The sequence below is a fragment of the Hippocampus comes genome, unplaced genomic scaffold, assembly GCF_001891065.2.
Source record: "Hippocampus comes isolate QL1 unplaced genomic scaffold, H_comes_QL1_v1.1 scaffold68, whole genome shotgun sequence".
NCBI classification, from domain to species: domain Eukaryota; kingdom Metazoa; phylum Chordata; class Actinopteri; order Syngnathiformes; family Syngnathidae; genus Hippocampus; species Hippocampus comes.
In genome coordinates this window covers 4,701,507-4,721,083 of record NW_017805625.1, presented here as the reverse complement: position 1 = coordinate 4,721,083, position 19,577 = coordinate 4,701,507, and the positions used below count along the sequence as shown (strand labels likewise).

Sequence of the window (19,577 nt, the reverse complement as noted above, 5' to 3'; positions counted from 1 at the left end):
ACCTGGGGGAGGACGGCTGACGAGGAAGAAGAGAGAGAGGAGAGAGTAGCTGGGAGGTGTGGCGTGAGGGGGGGAGAGAGAGAGAGAGAGAGAGGGGGAAGAAGGAGGCAACATTCCCATCATGTCTCCACGCTGCTTATGATGTCTTCATCACATCCGTGCCAAGCGCAGAAGATCCGGACGGGTTCTCCACCTTGACGCGCGTGTCTGATTGAAATGAAGTCGCCGCACATCCACTGCATGACCCGGGCTGCACGGGAGACACGTACGAACACTTTTCTTGGCTCGCTTGTTTGTTAAGTCTTCCTGCATGCTCAACTTTCTGGTGACAGCACATTATCACCACTTGAATTGATCGATGCTGAAGTCCTTGTCAAAACTGCGATGATTTTTTTTTAATCTTTTTTTTTTAAGGCATAATTTCAGCACCAGACAGCGACAGAATGATCAGCACTGGACAGCTCACAAACTGTCCGAAAATTCGATGCTACTTGCTCGAAAATGAACTTGATTAATAAACGTATATGTTGGCAATGACACAAATCATATGGTTAAAATATGTACATTTACTCTGATGGGAGTTTTATTCTTGTGATTATTTTTCATCTGGAAGGTCCCATGCTTTAATACTGTATATGTCTGACCGAATGTCCTTTTGTGGACCCTCATGTACATACATGACAGTTATATGACATGGCGTCCCTAAATTCTTGAAACATGGGCAACATTGCACATTTTTAAAAAGTATCAACTTGATTTGCACCACAAGTGATGAAAAGTCGATGCGCTTAGCAAGATTCAGGAGACTTGATGCAAAAAACTCCACATTGCTGTCAATCACTTACGTGTCCACACTGAAAAGGGAGAACCTGTATAACACAGGCCATAAAAGATAGTTGCCTAAAAAGTCCTCCGAGACAGAAAGCCAACCCCTGTAACAATTAATACCACATATTGATTACACCACTGCAAACTGCAATAAACATTGTTAAACTACAAATGATAGATTGTGCTATTATGTGTGTACAGGCTGAATTTTTAATATATCGGATAGCTCCCGTTGTGGATCTAATTAGGTGGTTTAAGTGTCCATTAATAATGGTCACATTAACTAGTGAGTCCAACTAAAGTCATGGACAGTAAGGATCCCCCGCGTCCACCCTTGTCAGCAAGAAGAGCGTCTGTGCCTCCTAAAGCAGATTAATATATCTATTCTGTTCCCTGATGAGTGGATAAACCTCTTGACATTTCTGCTGTAGGACACTGCTGCAGGTGCCTCAAATCCGCTTTTCTATGCCAGGTCCACCGGCCATGGGTTAAAATCCGTGATATAGAGAAAACGTAGAATTAAAAAAAAATGTCTTACTGCTTTGGCACACTTTAAATACATTAAAACAGACATACACTTATTTAAAAGCAGTTTTAAAGTTATTCCTCAGCACCTGTTGTCACTCTCTCACTGTCAAGAAATGGGATCCGATCGAATGGCATCGCTTTGAGGAAGCGAAAAGATGAGCTCGCTCACTTCTCCAAGCAAGAGGCAAAACGTTCTTGCCTCAAGCTGTTATTTGTTTCCTCACAGTTTATGAATAAAATTGTATAGTTCAACCAAACTTTAATCATGAACTATCTTAATGCAAACCATTAATGCAAAATGTACAGACTGTAACTGTTACTTTAATACACAATGAGCAGCAACTCATACAAACAGGGCATACAACAGGACTGCGTATATATTTTGTCCACTCCGTAGGGTCAACAATTACCAGAGTTTAGTTGGGGACCTTTTCTGCCTCTTCTTCATTTTGGTATTCTGAATTTTTTTTTTTTGTTAGTCTTAATACATGTATTCTTAACCTCCTTAGTGTCATTTTCTCTGTCCTTATGTTCAATGAGCAGGGCCAAATACAAGAAGGAAAACAAACGTAAGTGCCAACTCCTTTACTCGGGGAAGCCAAGTTAGCTATTTATATCAGTCGAAGAGACACACTGCGCTCTGGGCCTGACTTGAACACTGTGGCCTTGTGGAAGTGTAACTTGAAGGCGAGGATGACAAGACCACTGGGAACCTGACTACTTTTTTTGGACATAGAGGAGTGTGAAGGAATTCCATGTAGAGTCCCCCACAAAAAGAAGAGCTGAAGAGCTTCAGTGCTCAGTACAAGAACCACAATGTAGCTCGGTTTTCACTCTATTGTTGTTGTTGCAGCCACGGCAAGAGTGTGCAGACCCTGATGAGGTCACCCAGAGGACCATGTCTTCTTAACCCCCACCGTCCCGTCTTTGGCACTGACTGAGCTACTCGAACGAAGATGATCAAAGTGGCGACAAGGTCATCCGGAGCGCAGCCGCCGGACGCGGTGGACATCATCCGAAGCAAGAACACCCGCCGGGTGAGGCTCAATGTCGGGGGCCTCCTCCACGAAGTCCTGTGGAGGACACTGGACCGCCTGCCCCGCACGAGACTTGGCAAGCTGCGGGATTGCAACACCCACGACTCCATCATGGAGATCTGCGACGACTACAGCTTGGACAGCAACGAATACTTCTTCGACAGACATCCCGGAGCCTTCACGTCCATTTTGAACTTTTACCGCACGGGGAAGCTGCACATGATGGAGGAGATGTGCGCCCTGTCGTTCAGCCAAGAGCTGGACTTCTGGGGCATCGACGAGATCTACCTGGAGTCCTGCTGCCAGGCCCGGTACCACCAAAAGAAAGAGCAGATGAACGAGGAGCTCAAACGAGAGGCGGAGAACATGAGAGAGCGGGAAGGCGAGGAGTTTACCACCACGTGCTGTTCGGAGAAGAGGAAGAAACTTTGGGACCTCCTGGAGAAGCCCAGCTCATCCTTTGCTGCTAAGGTACAGTCGGAGTCAACCACATACGCAACACGTGCCCTTTTTGTTCAGCAAGGCAAGGCAGCTTTATTTCTATCGTGCATTTCATAAATAAGTTAACTCAATGTGCTTCACACAGTTACAAAACAGCATTTAAAGGCCAATGAACTGAAGACATTTCCAAAAAACAGAAGAATTTAAGACATTTTAAAATTAAGGAGAGGAGTAAAAAGTTGTTTACCAAAATTATTAAAAGAACACGCAGTGCAAGAGCATGATTTTGAAAAAGCTCATTATGAAAATGCTCTGAAAGACCCAAATCATAAGGTACTGGGGGAAAAAAGCATAGTTTTTAACCTGGATTTGAAATCATTTCCATTTGGGGCAAACTACAGTTCTGTTAGCATTTTATTCCATTTGCGTGCAGCATAACAGCTAAATGCTCATGCACCGTGTTTGCTTTGAATTCTAGTTTCCACAAATTGACTTGGGTCTGCTGACCTCAGAAACCCATCTGGGTTTACATTCAAAGAGTATTTCTTTTATGTATTCCGAATCTAAGCCATTCTGTCTATTTAAAGACCAGGAGCATAATTTTAAAATGTATTCTACAGCTGACTTGGAGCATATTTTATTACGACAGCTCTATCAAGATCCACAGTGTTATTGTTGTGGCAGTAGTTTGCTGTGGTGTAGAACTGTATAGCATCGTCATGAGAATTACACTTTTCATGTCAAGTGAAACCCTGCATGTTCATGCATTACCAATTGCAGAATTACACTTTTCATGTCAAGTGAAACCCTGCATTACCAATTGTGAATTCTCATATTTGTGGATTTTTATTTTATTTATTTTTGCTGAGAAACCATATTGAAATGAGTTGAGGAGCTTAATTTAGACACATGCTTTGCCACCATCTTGTGCCATCTTGGCTCCGAGAAACTATGTTGAAGTCAGTTGATGAGCTTTTTTTTTTTTTAGGCACAAGTAGTTCTTGATGCATCTAAAAGCGATTGTAAAGCTTTTTATGGGGGCGTCTAGGGACTACGTGCACTGGCACTCTGAAGCACTTCCACTCTTGCCAATGATCAGCCAATTAGTTTCCAGTTAGTTTCCTGCTCCATTCAAAATGGACAGGCAGAAAAACTCGAGTGCTTTAGCTGCTAGAAAGAATGAGTAAATATAACCCGAGGGATACTTTTAGGTTCCAGAAAACAGTGGGTGGCTGAAATGAGCATAGCTCTGTCCCTTTTCGCACTGCACTCCGTCACTATGTAGCAAAAGGTAAAAGTTTCAGTCACAAATATTTTTTTTTTTTTTTTTTTTTAATGGATGGTTTCTTCCCCTTTCACTTGTCTTCATCAAAACGCAAAGATTCTCAACTGGGATCCCCCAGAGCTCGGAAAGCAAACGACGATGGCTCTGTGTTTGTGACTAAAACCTTTTTTTCATGCTACAATGAATTTGATCCTTGCTAAAATGTTCGCTACATACCGTTTGTGTTCACAAGAACAACAAACCCGCGCTCTTTATATTTTGTTTCCACGGAGGACGAGGCCAGCAAAATGGTGTATTTGATATATTGATCATTAACTTTCTCTGTAACTTTCTCAAGGAAATGTCATCGAATGGCCATTATTTCTTCTGTCGGATGTCATTAGATGTATCAAATGAAGTGGCTGGTGAAAGGGATGATTTTCCGTCTTGTGAAATGAAGGTGTCTAATGTTAAGACAAAAAAAAAAGGAGGGGTGGGGTGCTGTATTTCAGTTTACATCTGGAGGCTATAAATCTCTGCGGTTTGACGAACAGTCTGACATTCCTTTTGCCCCAATTGGTGCTTTTCATCTGTTCCTTTGAGCTGCAGGAGGGAAAAGTAATGAGAAAAAAGAAGAAATGTTTCACTCAAAAGTGAAAAATGTTCCTCTAGGCGCAACTTATTCGGTTTAAAATGGGCTTTGGGAACTAATTTTGTGCTAAACATCATCAATAATGTCCACCAGCCGTCCTTTCCTGGGAGGGCAAGACAGCTTGCCTCTTTTCCCCTTTTGGAAGTCAATTAAAACTCTTTTATTAATGGTGCTTTTTTTTTTTTTTTTAGATGAATGTATGACAGCTTTTTATCATTTTTCATGATTGGATTTGTTAGCAACATGTGTGCACGCAACTCTGTGTTATTAATGAACGCTTGTTTTGTCATCGCATTTGACGATGCAGCGACTGACACCTTTTGTTTAATTGAATGTCACGTATTTATAGACGCGCACGTCTTCATTACGCCGACTTCCTTCCTATCCCCTACTCAATCATCCTGCTCATTAACACGCTCTCGGCCCACGCTCTGCAGCGCTTCACTGGGGATCAATGGACACGGTTATGCTTAATCGAGTATATGAAGCAGTTTTCAATTAAATGTGGATTCATTACGAGACCCCGCTGCAGATTACAAGTACATTGGCGGCTCGGGGAGTGTGGACGTTCACAGAGGTTGGCCTTTTCATTACTGTATTCCACATTCAGCAGGGAGTCTTACCGAGGAAGGTTTTTATCTATTCAGCGCAATACTCTTCGAGTCAGCCTGTCAGCGTTTGATTTATTTTATTTATTTTTTTAAACAGTCTCACTTGGATTGGTAGTTGGAAGGTGTATCATTGACTGCACCGCATTTTGAAACGTATCGGCAAGGCAGCGGGGCTTCTCAGCATTCCCGAAACAAGACACCGCGGTCAAAACAAGCCGAAAGGAAGCTTCAAACACCTCCGCGGACGGAGCTTCCTGCATAATTTATCCAGCTCATCTAGCCAGATAACCTACTCCATCCCTGACCTTGAATAGCTCCTAATTATGATTTCTTAAATAGATCAGGTTACATCAGAGACACTTGCTGTTCCTCAGATCTCCCCGGAGATGTTTTCAATTTTAGTTACAGAGCAGACTTGTAATTATTAGCACAGGTGTTTTGTGTCAGTTTAGTGAAACGACCGATAGCATGAACACAAGTTAGCTTGCTTTGCCAAGGAGAGTGCTAATAGTGAGATGCTAACTGCGAAGCCTGTTTGGAGATTTTTGAGTGAAAAAGACAGACAACAGTTTGTAAACTTATGTTAAATTATTAATTATTATCATTTTATGTTTGAGCATTATATTCTTTCATGTTAAGGTGACCTGAATTATATTCTGTTTAATAATTGCTTAAACATTTTTATGTTGCTCGCATCTGGCTGAAGGAAAGCAGGAAGTGTTGGAGTTGCCGGAAGAGGTGTTTTCGTTCGTACTGCGGTACAGACGTTGTCAAATAAAGCTGTGTTCAAATGATATCCATCTGAGATCAGGTTACATCAGAGACACTTGCTGTTCCTCAGATCTCCCCGGAGATGTTTTCAATTTTAGTTACAGAGCAGACTTGTAATTATTAGCACAGGTGTTTTGTGTCAGTTTAGTGAAACGACCGATAGCATGAACACAAGTTAGCTTGCTTTGCCAAGGAGAGTGCTAATAGTGAGATGCTAACTGTGAAGCCTGTTTGAAAAAGACAATTTTTGAGTGAAAAAGACAGACAACAGTTTGTAAGCTTATGTTAAATTATTAATTATTATCATTTTATGTTTGAGTATTATATTCTTTCATGTTAAGGTTACCTGAATTATATTCTGTTTAATAATTGCTTCAACATTTTTATGTTGCTAGCGTCTGATTGGCTGAAGGAAAGCAGGAAGTGTTGGAGTTGCCGGAAGAGGTGTTTTCGTTCGTACTGCGGTACAGACGTCAAATAAAGCTGTGTTCAAACGATATCCATCTGTCCTTTTGCCCATTCTTAACGTAGAGCCATCCATTCGAAATCTACGAACCCCTCAACTTACAAGTTTGACAGCAACTACCACTTATCATTTCAGCTTTTCATTGATGCGTACGGTGTGTGTATGTGTATATAAACTCCAAATATTAATTCATACACAATTTGTTCCAGTGAAAGTGCTGCCACAGTCTTTTGTATCAGTGTATTGTTCCTCATATCTGGGTCTCCCTTATTGCTTTGCTCAGGTGTCTTTTCAAAACTAGCTTGATTCCAGTGGCACTACCCAAATAAATATATGCTCGCATATTTGCTCTGCTGCCGTTCACAAAGATTTCCAATAAAAAGCCAGCGAGCGTGACCGAATATTCTTTGTCTTGTTTCATCGAAATGTTTGCATTGTGAATCCGCAGTTCATGTAGCTCATGACATGCTCAATGAGCCGAGCGGGGCCATGGTGTCATATTTTATTTTCCAGTAAGGATTAAAAAAAATGTTAAACTGAGGTTACCCAGTGGCCCATAAAGGTGATATTGTTTAATTGAAGTGTTGCAATGTTGAAACGACTTGTTCCCAAGCACTGATTCTGCCTCATTTATTTTTCAGCGCTGATGAAATTTTAATTGCCCATTAATAAGGCCTCACTTAATGCCAGGAAAAGAAAGACTGTGCGATGCAGCATGTATGTAATCCCACATATCTCCTCAAACCGATACAGTACAGTATATAAACTGACAGGAGCGCTCTCGCTTAGACAAGCCATTCTCACGCCAAAGCAGCATCAAAGGACAACGTGCATGGTCGCATGACTTCCAGCTTTGAAGTGTTGAGGCGTTATTGAATCGTTTTACGCCCACTTGAGTTTGCTGATCCACCGTGGACCCGCCCTCTAAATAATTCAACAAACAATATGGGCCTCAGGAAATCTTGCAGGTAATCACTGCATCAATAAAAGATAAGCTCTTGTTGATGCGGTACTGTACATGCTGTCAAAGTGTCTGTTATTATTACTTTATTTCTGAGCGGTGAGACATATATGGAATGCTTGGGACTGAGCACGTCTTGTTTGATTGCTCCCTCGAAATGAACACCATCCCAAAACTCACTTCTGGATGCAAGTACAGGCTCCGAATGGGCATTTTTCTCCATCGGACACTGAACGGAAAAGAACATTACTCTGCTGCGTGAGCTGTTCGTTGTGTTATTCATGAAAAAGAACACTTGGTACGCATGTGAGGGTGATCAAGTTTCGTTGGAAGTCTGAATACATTTAGAGCCTTTGAACAAGAACAATAAATGTCCTGCGGTCAAATGATCGACTATTTCTTGAACTTTTGAACTTATAGCCATAGCCACTCAAGTTCACTCAGGTTCGCTACTTCGTCCTTGTAGCGTCTTGAAAGGAGGTCAGAATAGGGAGTATGTGCTCCCTCCTACGAGCTTTTTTGAACTTATAGCCATAGCCACTCAAGTTCACTCAATCTTCCTGATAGATGTCTGTTATGCGCTCCTATTTGTTTGGAAAAAACACAACACGTCGAAACAAATAAATAGGAACTGAGGTAATGACCTGTAAACGATTGACTTTTACTTGCATGAAGAATGAGTGGTCTGTGGTGGTGCCTGGAGTAAGTGACCTGTAGCCCGGCTAATCACAGCTAGCAGAAAGACTACTATCATCTACCATTCGTTTTTTTCTTTCCCTGCAATGACTGTGATGTCGTCCAGCCAATGACTCAACTCAATTTTGTTTACAGAGCACTTTAAAACAACCACAGTTGCATAAAAAGTGCTGTACAAAAAGTCAAAATCTGACATATAAAAACAAAGAAAGTTAAAACAATAAATGAATCCCATAAAAACAAATAAACACAATTAAACATTTTTAAAAAAATGCAGTCTCATGCTGACTCAAAAGCCAAAGAATAAAAATGTCTTTTAAACATGGACAGAGAAGAGACTTGCCTATCGTTTACAAAAGCTTGATCCACTTTGTCCTTGTAGCGTCTTGAAATGAGGTCAGAATAGGTGGTATGTGCTCCCTCCTATGAGCTCCAGTTAGGAGGCAAGCTGCAGCATTTTGGACCAACTGGACACGCTTGAGGGAGGACTGACTCCCAAAAAGAGTGCATTACAGTAATCCAGCCGAGATGTAACGAAGTCATGGATTACTGTTTCGATGACTGCACATGAATTCAAAATAGCCACCATTTTTTGTTTCCCGTAATGATCAACATGTCCTGTATTGCAGTCAACGAATAAATAACTCACATCACCACCATCAGTGGTGCTTCCTGTCATGATTGGTGAATAGTCTGCTGAATGAAAGATAGAAGAGTGCCTGGTATAACCTAACATCAGTTGTGCTGCCTGTAATGACTTCAGGTGCAAGCCGTGCTTTTGATACTTGGACCTGAATCCACTTCTTAATACCACCATTGTGATGTTGCATTTATAGAAATCATGAATGCAAGTTTTGACTTCATGTTAACTGCTGATGCGAACGAAGAAGCTCAAGTTCTTATATAGTGGGGGAGGTTCGACTCATACTCAGTGACATACTTTGGCTCCGTTTTTGCCACACCCCCAAAAAAATCAGGAAAACTGAACTGATAAAAAAATTTTGAACGCGTGGAAAATGAATGAATTGAGGTCTCTGTCTTTGCATGTTTTCAAGCATAATATATTTTGAAATCCTTGTGTCTTAATTGCACTTTGTTGCAAAATCTAAAGTAGAGTTTAGTGAGTCTTTTGGAACTTTTTTTGAAGGATAACAATTCATATCTCCTCGAAGCCTAACAGCGCTCCCCTTTCACCTCACAGTCTTTGGACCGGAACAGGATCGCAAGCTCTAAAAACTGACATTCTTCACGTTAGCCAGGCTCGTTCTGCTAATTGCCGGAGAAGCTTCTCCCATCAGCGAGTCAGCCATGACTGCGGGGCAGTTTCCTGCACTTCTCACCGCACATCATATATGCCCGATTGACTGCACTTTGAGCACTTTGTACATTGTGTAGTCTGAGATGTGTTTGAAAAAAACCACTGCGTGCTGTTTGTTGCTGCCCATTCGGTCCGTGAGGCCCTTTGGGTGCGTGAACCCTTTTTGACGAGAATGGGGGGGGGAGAAATCGATGGCAAAGGCATCAAGTGGTAAGGCCATTAGCGTGCCTCTCGGATGTGTGACTTCCAACATGAGCGCCATCGCATGTAGCGCCGTGTCACAGAGATCCCAGCGTAACTGTACAGTCTCTGTGGCCGTGAGTAATACAGCAAAGCGCTTCCTCTCGCTAGCTTCCACTGTTAATAAGAAAGCATGGGACTAGCCAACAGGGTGTGCTTTATGAGCGGGTTGCCGGGCGACATCATCGCTTGCCTTGAAATAGCATCAATCAATGGCGTACCACTGACTCCCAGCCTGCCAGGCTGGTGGCTGGGCCATGTGTTTCGCCCAGCGGCTTTACACAGTTGTGAAAAGTAAGACGCGAGGCTCGCTCTTTCTCACTCTTTTGTCCTTCCTTCTCCTTGTCTTATAACTGAAGTAAACTCGTCGACAGTTCACCTCTCAGAGGGAGAGATGAGCATTTCATAAAATGACCTTGGTGGACAATGGGTGGATAACAATAAGGGCGGCCCGGTGGTCGACATGTTAGCATCTCGGTCTCACAGCGCAGAGGTCGTGGGTTCGATTCTGGCTTCGGCCTTCCTGTGTGGAGTTTGCATGTTCTCCCCGTGCCTGCGTGGGTTTTCTCTGGGTACTTCCGTTTCCTCCTACATTGCAAAAACATGTGTGACAGGTTAATGGAACGCTCTAAATTGTCCCGAGGTGTGAGCACGGATGGTTGTCCGTCAAAGTGTGCCCTGCGATTGGCTGGCAACCAGTTCCGGGTGTACCCCGCTTAATGCCAGCTGGGATAGGCTCCAGCACGCCCCGCGACACTTGTGAGGATAAACAGTTTAGAAAATGGAACAATGGATGAATGTATGGATTATAGCAATAATTATACATTTTCTTTAAAATATAATTAAGATCCAATCCAGATAGTGGTGTATTGACCATTGAGAGACACAAAACGAATTGGGTAATTCCCAATGCTTCAAATTTTAGGGCAGCTGCGGCATAAACCCAAAATACGTGGTGCTCTAATACATTTTTCAAGCATTCGTCGAACGTTTTTAATACAGAGTCTTTCCACATTGTGGCATTTAACAGCAGCCTTTTTTTTTTGCGCCCTGCTTTTCTTCTCATCATAATTGTGTGGCTGCAACTGAAAGCAATCAGCAGTGTGTATTGGCAAACGCACGGGCTAATGGAGCTGTGCACTAACCAGAGACATTAGCATTATTGATTGCAAGCATGCCTTTGATGGCGTTTGATCAGCGTGAAGAAACACACGAATGGAAAGTCACTTCAGGAAGAGCGGCTGCGCATCAATAAACACACTCACACACACCATCAAGTGCTACTCTGGACGATGACACAGTTACGTCGATTACTTTGTTAGCATCTGTCTTCATCGTCCGTCTTCCTACAACGACCATATTAAAAAAAAAAAAAAGTGTAGATTGCAGTGTAATTGTTGTTGGTTGGTTGCTACAAATGGCTGGTGACCTCTCACCCCTAAGTCATTACAAGCTCGCAAATATCCTTCCCCTCTAAATGACTTTTAAAGAGGCTGTATTTGGAGCATTATTGTACTAGCTACAAGTTGGCAACCGTTACCCGTCATAACCTGCGTTTGTTCCGCGGTTGCCATGGAGAGTGGTGATGTATAAACAATACAATACCTTATCATGTGAGGCAGCTGGGGCAACAACCCCCCCCCCACACACACACACACACAGGCGGAAAAGCATACCTTTCCCAGTGGTTTAATATCTGTTTTTGACAGACAACAAAAGCCGTGCTTTACTTTGAGCGGGATGTCTTATCTGACTTTACCTCTCGTGCACACACGTCGGTGCAGCTGTGAGTTCAGGCGGCTGGCATTTAAAAAGGTGAAGGTGTCAAACAAGACGAGGGGACGAAAGCCACGGCGGCTGTGCTGCGCTGCGCTGTGCAACTTCATTCATTATTTAGACCGGCCCGTCAGGGATAGAGCATCACTCAGGGAGATGTGGGGTGACAAGTGGTCAGTGGAAAGCGGAGGTTTCCACCCGGTCCACAAAAGCGATTGCACGATAAGGAATGTTAGCGTCACTCGGCAGTCTGTGGTTGAAAAGTTCATTTTCACAAAGGCGTTCTATTGCAGTCCACCCATTCCAAATCTTTCACTGAGTGACTGTGTGACATTCTTTGGACTTCTTCCCAAAACTGAGAATGTAAAACATGCTTTCAGGAGCTTGTCATCAGTCAGTGACAGCAGAACAAAAGCTTGGACATATTTACTCAGCCAAGGCAACACCTCACACATGAATTCTGCCAGTGGGAAAGTCAAAGAGTGGTGGTGTTTTTTTTTTTTTTAATTGTATCTGTCTGAAGACACCGGAGCTGCCTCCACTTGCCCTTCATCCTAGCAAGCTCCTCTCTCGGCACGATGTGCTCGCTTCAATTGAAATGTCTCGATGGATGACAGGCAAGGTCTACTCACTCACTCAAACACTTCTTCTCTCAGTCTGTATACACTTGGGTTTCCCAACATTAGTGAGTCAGAGCACTTATTTTACATTCGAAAACTCATACCGTGCACGACTAAACCGAAATGTATCTATTTTGCTCCAAAAATGACGACGATATCTTCACAGCGTTAAGGCCATGGTACTATTGCAGTAGTGTAAAAATGAAACAAACAAAAAAAAAATACAATTACAGTGGTACCTCGACTTACGAACGTCTCTTCATATGAAATTTTCAAGTTACGAAACAACTCAACGGGAATATATTGCCTCTTGTTACAAAATAAATTTCAAGATTTGAAAGGTAAAGAAACAGTCTGGGCTGCTACTCGCAGCTCCGAGTTTCCCGAATCTTCAGTTCACATTACTCCACATTGTTGCTTTAACAAACGCTGCTCTTTGATTAAGTGTCCCCATTCACATGAATGCGCTAGCCGTCAGACCGACAAGCAGTAATTACCTTCCGAACTTGATCCAGAACCTAATACCTGAAGTCCTACGGACGAACAGCCGACAAGTGCGTTCATTCAACGCCACACCGCCTCCGCCGCCACACATCAGACACGCTAGACGGCCTCAATCAAACCAAGCGTCGCGTTACGCTAGTTGCCAATATAGCGCCTTGCGTCACTTGAGCAATGGTGGCATCACGTACGCTATGGTCTACATGGCGTGCGCTTGCTGTTTCAGTGGGAGGGAGGTGTGAGCTTCCTTCTTCCGGTCTCCTCACCTCTAGTCATCAGCTCAGGGAGAAAAAAAAAAGCAGGCCGCCGTTTGCGGGCTAAAAGAGAGGAATTATACAGAGGAAGCACCACTGGGGAGTTCAGTTTGATTTCTGCATCAACCTGTCCGCCCACTACTTCGACTCACCAAAGAAGTGAATAACTTGGCCAAAGTGAGTCAATCAGTGGTGACAGAGCATGAAAAGACAAACACAAAGCAAGAGGCTTGTATGTTTGTTTGCAGTGAAACTCCCGTGGTATGCGTTACATAAATTTGCATGCTAGCAAAACCTATTCTCACCGATATGAGACAAATTTCACCTCGTCACATATAACAAATAGTGCTTTTTGACATCTTATGTCATCTTGATGTCAAAGAACTACGTTGAACTGAGTCGAGGAGGTACATTTCGACAAAATTTGTGCTTTGCCACCATCTTGTGGCATCTATACTATGCATTATCTTAAATTACAGTGTTTAGTGAAAACTGCAACAATTTTTACAGACAAGAGCAAAACTAATGAATTGTTCTTCAGTATTGAATAAGATGAGTTGAAGTAGAATTTGTTAAACGTATTTAGAAAGAAAAATCAAGTTTGGGGATGCTCAGTTTCTCTTGCGCAAAGTCTAGCACTAGCCGCTAAGCTACAAGGGAGGACTCCACCACGATGCGACATTGTTCTTTGGCCTTGGCAGTCCACTGAACACTCTTGTCATTGTGTGAATTATTGATGAGTTTTGGAGAAAAACTGTTCAAATCTCACCGTGAAGCCAAGTTGTTTTAATGAGACATGAAGCTGGCCATACTGATGAGGATGTTGCTCATCCCACCGAGGCACCTTATTGTGGCACAAAGTGCAGGCCAAACAGACTCCCTACCTTAACACTTCTTCCCCATGGGCCTTCTAAAAATAAATACAATTTCTCACCCATGTATACACACAAACACTGGCCTTTTCCTACCCTGCTTCTGGCTGTCTTTCAAACATACAGCCTATTATGCCCACCCTCGTTCTCCCCTGCCATTCTTAAATAGACGAATTAATCTTGATGGAATTTAATGAATCCTTTATGATGACAAGAACCTTTTTTGAATGAGCGACTTGCAATATTTTGAGCCACTTGTGGTGCTAAATGAGCCAAAATATCCCAGCACAACACATGGTTTTTGGCCATGAGGTTAAAAAAAAAACAAAAACAATCACTTCTGTTCAAAATGTTATTAAAATTATTTGCAGTATGATCAAGTGCACTCTCCAGTGATATCAATACTTCACTTAGTGTACCTTCACTAAATCATTTTCGTAAAGGACACATTTTAATAACACAACTTTAGTACTGCATTAAGCAGGCGTACATAATGTCTTGGCATCTATGCGGCATTTTAGGCCTGCGGTTAGAGAGTAGTGTCCAGTATAGCTAAAAAGTTCTTCCCGGGACTGCTTCAGTTGTTCATGAAGTGCTGCTGAGCTTTCATCTAACGGCCATTTGCGCTTCTCTTGATGGAACGCAGCAAATGGACTTCTGAAGTTTCTCAGAAGCACACATTTTACCACCAAAGAGTCAGCAGAAATGTTACACATCAGCTGCAGCTGCGAATTAAGTAGACCACTTGGCTCAAAATGAGAATAGATAATATCCTCTACATGGATAAAAAGAATCGTACAGTATATCCAGTATGAGTACGAGTGAGATAGTGAGACGTAATGTAGGGGAAAAGAGAAGCTCTTCTGGGTTGTCAGAATTTGCTTCAATCAACAAAAATACAGTACAGGTATAACAATTTTAACTTGATTTGTTTCCGTTTCTTCCAGCTTGTAATTCATTTTGACTCTGCATTTTTAACTCAACTCTGTTACCACTTTATTTTTTTATAAAGTACAATAAGTTGCCACATTCCTTATTGTTGTTGTTTTTTGGGGGAGGGGTGGGGGAGGGCTGGAACGGATTATTGGCATTTGCATTCATTGCAATGGGCAACGATGATTTGCAGTAAATGGAATGAATTAAAATTGTATCTCAAGTGTCCCTGTACACAATGTCTTTTGTGTAGCAGCTAACTTTGATGTCTTGCATTTTTTTTTTTTTTGCTAGTGTGCTCACTCTCAAACAACTAAAAGAGAATATGGCACTCCACTTGGCGGAGGTCTAGATTCCACTCAGTGCTATTCTTACTCAGATTTTTGGGGGATACAGCACATGTACTGGATCTCTGTGGATTGTGCAGGTGTACCTAATGAAGCGCCATACTGTGGCACTAACAGTTCTGACAGCGCAGCGCGAGTGAGATTGAGAGAATTTCAATCAGGTTCACACTAATCTCCAGACAGGAGCATCTCTTCTCCCCCTTCCGCTGTCAAAGGCCTCCCGCTGCTCTCATTTCTGCTTTGCCACCGCCCACCAGACGTCAGCGCGTCACCTTTCCTCTGTCTGCTTTGAGATATAGGCCACTGAGATAATAGGTATGTTGGCTTTCCTCTAAGCGGGCTGCAGTGGAGGAGAATAATAGTGGAGAGGCATTTAAAGCTGCTGAAAAGGTATCCTCCGTTCATATCGGTTCGTGTGATGACGTCAGCTTCTCGAGCTCCGTCAGTCAGCTCCGTCTTTCAGCGGGGGGAACACAACCTGAGACCGGATCGCTTGTAAAGTGAGCTCAGTGATGCACGTTGAAAGGGTTACTTTTAAGTCTGTGGGAAATTTGACCCTCGCGTCCGCACACACGTGCCTCTGTAGGCAGCTCAGGTGGGATAGTTTGGGAAGGGTAGCCGTGCAATGGTCTCATGAGAAAACAGCTTGACAGCTCTCTTGACATGCCTGCCAGGTTGTTTCTGCATGCGTGCGTGAAAGATAACTATGAAAGATAACTTCCTTGGCAGAGGTAATAAAGAACACAGCATGTCCAATTCAGAGCATTTGTCCAACAGAATGTAAGCCTTTTTGATCATCTCACTTGGTTTGAAACAGGACCGGGCTTTGACAGCTGGGACGTTTGCTCATTACTGTCTTTCAATCAAGATTCAGCATGGATCACATTCAGTACCAGACAGAAATCCTCGGGTGCTATCGCTTGGGAATATTGCCTCTGTCAATAAAGCAGGGCTAAGTCTGTAGGGATCTTCTTGATTTATTCCTTGTATTTTCGATTTCACACACTTGGATTTAAATTGAAAAGTGGTTATGGAAATTCTTGCGTAATAGCTCACTGTGAATAAATTCAGATTCAGATTCAGATTCAGATTCAGAAAACTTTATTCATCCCCATGGGGTAATTGGACTTAACAGGCACGCTTTGCACAAGATACAGTGCGAAGGGCCTGTCGGTAATCGCCGTAAGTACAGCGCCCCGAGATCTAAATGGTACACAAAATGCTAATGGTCAATGTTAGTTCATCTTTTGTTGACAGATTTGAACATAGATATCTACTTACTGGTCATGTGGTCAATGTTTGCCAACCTTTATTGAGCCAAGGTACATATTTGACACAAGCAAACTCTCACGGCACACCACCAAACAAAAACAAAGGAGAAGCGGCAGCAAAACAGGCCAGCACACACGTGCCTCTGTAGGCAGCTCAGGTGGGATAGTTTGGGAAGGGTAGCCGTGCAATGGTCTCATGAGAAAACAGCTTGACAGCTCTCTTGACATGCCTGCCAGGTTGTTTCTGCATGCGTGCGTGAAAGATAACTATGAAAGATAACTTCCTTGGCAGAGGTAATAAAGAACACAGCATGTCCAATTCAGAGCATTTGTCCAACAGAATGTAAGCCTTTTTGATCATCTCACTTGGTTTGAAACAGAACCGGGCTTTGACAGCTGGGACGTTTGCTCATTACTGTCTTTCAATCAAGATTCAGCATGGATCACATTCAGTACCAGACAGAAATCCTCGGGTGCTATCGCTTGGGAATATTGCCTCTGTCAATAAAGCAGGGCTAAGTCTGTAGGGATCTTCTTGATTTATTCCTTGTATTTTCGATTTCACACACTTGGATTTAAATTGAAAAGTGGTTATGGAAATTCTTGCGTAATAGCTCACTGTGAATAAATTCAGATTCAGATTCAGATTCAGATTCAGAAAACTTTATTCATCCCCATGGGGTAATTGGACTTAACAGGCACGCTTTGCACAAGATACAGTGCGAAGGGCCTGTCGGTAATCGCCGTAAGTACAGCGCCCCGAGATCTAAATGGTACACAAAATGCTAATGGTCAATGTTAGTTCATCTTTTGTTGACAGATTTGAACATAGATATCTACTTACTGGTCATGTGGTCAATGTTTGCCAACCTTTATTGAGCCAAGGTACATATTTGACACAAGCAAACTCTCACGGCACACCACCAAACAAAAACAAAGGAGAAGCGGCAGCAAAACAGGCCAAAATCCGGATGTAATGCACGGAAAACGACTAGTGGCATATCATTTGTTGCTTGACCAAATGTCAGAGTGTCGGAATAATTCTGTAATTGAGATTTGAACGTTTCTACAGACATGCGTGTTTCCTACTTGGGAAGAATGGAGTGTTACAATACGGGAGGTCACACAAGCGGTGGGATTATTGAGCAGAAATCTCCTTTGATTAGTATGCCAGCTCTGACGTCCACGTGTGGGGTTGCAGCAGCAGAACAGCAGGGCGCAGGCACATATCATGCTGCTGAGGCTCAATGTATGGAAAGAACATTTCTCTCTCTCTCTCTCTCTCTCTGCTGCTCTTCAATTTATCACCGAGGAAGGACAGCAGATGTACTTGCTTACGGGAGAGAAGGATTAGTAGCAAGAAAATAAACAGCACCAAATTGAAAACAAAGCTCTCACACTGCTTCCTTTCAGAAAAATGAGCGCAGTGGCCGCTCGGTGGATCAACAAATCAACTTTGAAGTGTTGTAGGGCCAACATGAAAAGAAGCTCATTGTGAAACTATTTGGGATCTTAAATGGTCATTTAGCTACAAACAAGAGTACACGCTGTTTAATTTATTGTCATAATTTGGCTTCTTATTGATAGAGACTCTCTGCAGTTTGTTAGTGGTAAGGCATGTTTCAGAATAGAGGAATTTCTTGGATGCTTTTTCCTGGTCATGGCACACTTAAGCATGGCCTCTTCATGGTGGAGAGCATCAGTTGTCTATTAGGGGTAAGGCACCTGTTTGAGTGGAATCCACGACGTATTTGAGAAAGTACAGTCCCATTTGCAGGTGCAGCAAAGTAGATCAATAGAATTATTTGGATTTTTTTTTTCTCCCATATGTTTTTTGTCATAAAAACATATGATTGTTCCCAGTTGTATCTGGCATCTCTTTAGGGTAAGGTACGTATTTGAGTGGAGTCCGCTATTTGACAAAAGAAAAGTTAAAATCAACAGTATTGCTTGGATTATTTCTCCAGGTCACATATATATTGTAGATAATTTTAATTTTTTTATTTTTTTTACGGCCACATGTCGGCTTGAGGAGAACATTGTGGTCTCGAGCAAGGTTCTGGTGGCATGTGTTCAAATGTGGCGTGAGTGTGTCCATGTATGGCAGCGATTGGCTGCAGACGTGCTTGACTGTCAGCCGGTTTACACCAGCCTGAATGGATAGAAGCACTGTGCACAGCGTCAGGCTCCAGCCTGGCATGTGTTTCAGTGTTTTTATGGTTCTCCTCATGGCGGCTTCTTTACTTGCATGTGATGCTTGGCAAACTGACTCATTATTATTATTAGACAACTGTATATTTAGCCCTGGCACAATGAAATTGGACTATATTACATTCTTCCAACAGCAAATGTCCTTCTCGCTGCTTCTTTTTCCGGACTCAGATGATTATGTTCGACTGTTCAACTCTCCCCTGAGGTAATTTAGGGTTTTGTTCCACCTGCAAATTACTGCCAGTGTCATTCCCACTTTATACAACTGGCATGTTTGATCATTCCACACTGGAGCTCAGCACTTTAGCTGGAAAAGACTGCAGAGTGGGTGCACTCTGGTCATCTGCCAATAAATTTTTTATTCATCTTTCAACCACCCAACCTGTCACACCGAATGCTGACAAAGCATTTTTTTTAAATATCAAAAGCTCTTTAAGTCTCAGTTGTTATTTAGTGTTGTGGAAATCACCATTTACTGACAGTGAAACTGCCTGTGTATACATTGTTTCATCATGAAATCAAATCCATATTAATCATGCCATTTCCATCAGTTTGTGCTTGTAAGCGGTGTGCGTCCCTCCAATAAAAGACAGTGTGTGTGTGTGTGTGTGTGTGTGTGTGTGTGTGTGTGTGTGTGTGTGTGTGTGTGTGTGTGTGTGTGTGTGCTATCAGAAACAATCCGAAATTCAAAACAAAAGATAAAACTGAAGTGCAGTATTTATAGTTCAAACTGGACTAAGTTACATGAAAGTACTTTTCAAGTCTTCCTCTGCTACTACGCTCCAAGGTGTCAAAAATAAAAAAAAACCTAAACCGGGTTATTCGACTGTAAAAGTGGTAAAAGTGAGCCTCAAACAGAGAATAGGAGGCAATTTGACAGACGAGACTGTTAGTGACATTTAGAAACTGACAAGTCCAAATGCTAAATTGGCTCCCTGAAGCCAGAGGAAATTGCACTGACGAGTGTTCGTGTGTGTGT

General features: G+C 42.5%; 1 protein-coding gene across 2 annotated transcripts in view; it reads left to right on the top strand.

The window, feature by feature from the left end:
- Nucleotides 1-77: 77 nt before the first annotated feature.
- Nucleotides 78-19,577, top strand: part of LOC109522125 (potassium voltage-gated channel subfamily B member 1-like) — a 36,803-nt gene continuing 17,303 nt past the window's right edge. The window contains exons 1-2 of one of the 2 annotated variants that reach the window (XM_019880423.1): nucleotides 78-265; nucleotides 2,210-2,864. In XM_019880423.1, the coding sequence (XP_019735982.1) occupies nucleotides 2,313-2,864 (552 nt within the window). In that variant the 5' untranslated portion in view covers nucleotides 78-265; nucleotides 2,210-2,312. Of the gene's footprint in view, nucleotides 266-1,495; nucleotides 2,865-19,577 lie in introns of those variants that run through there. The other variant, XM_019880424.1, reaches the window with a different exon arrangement.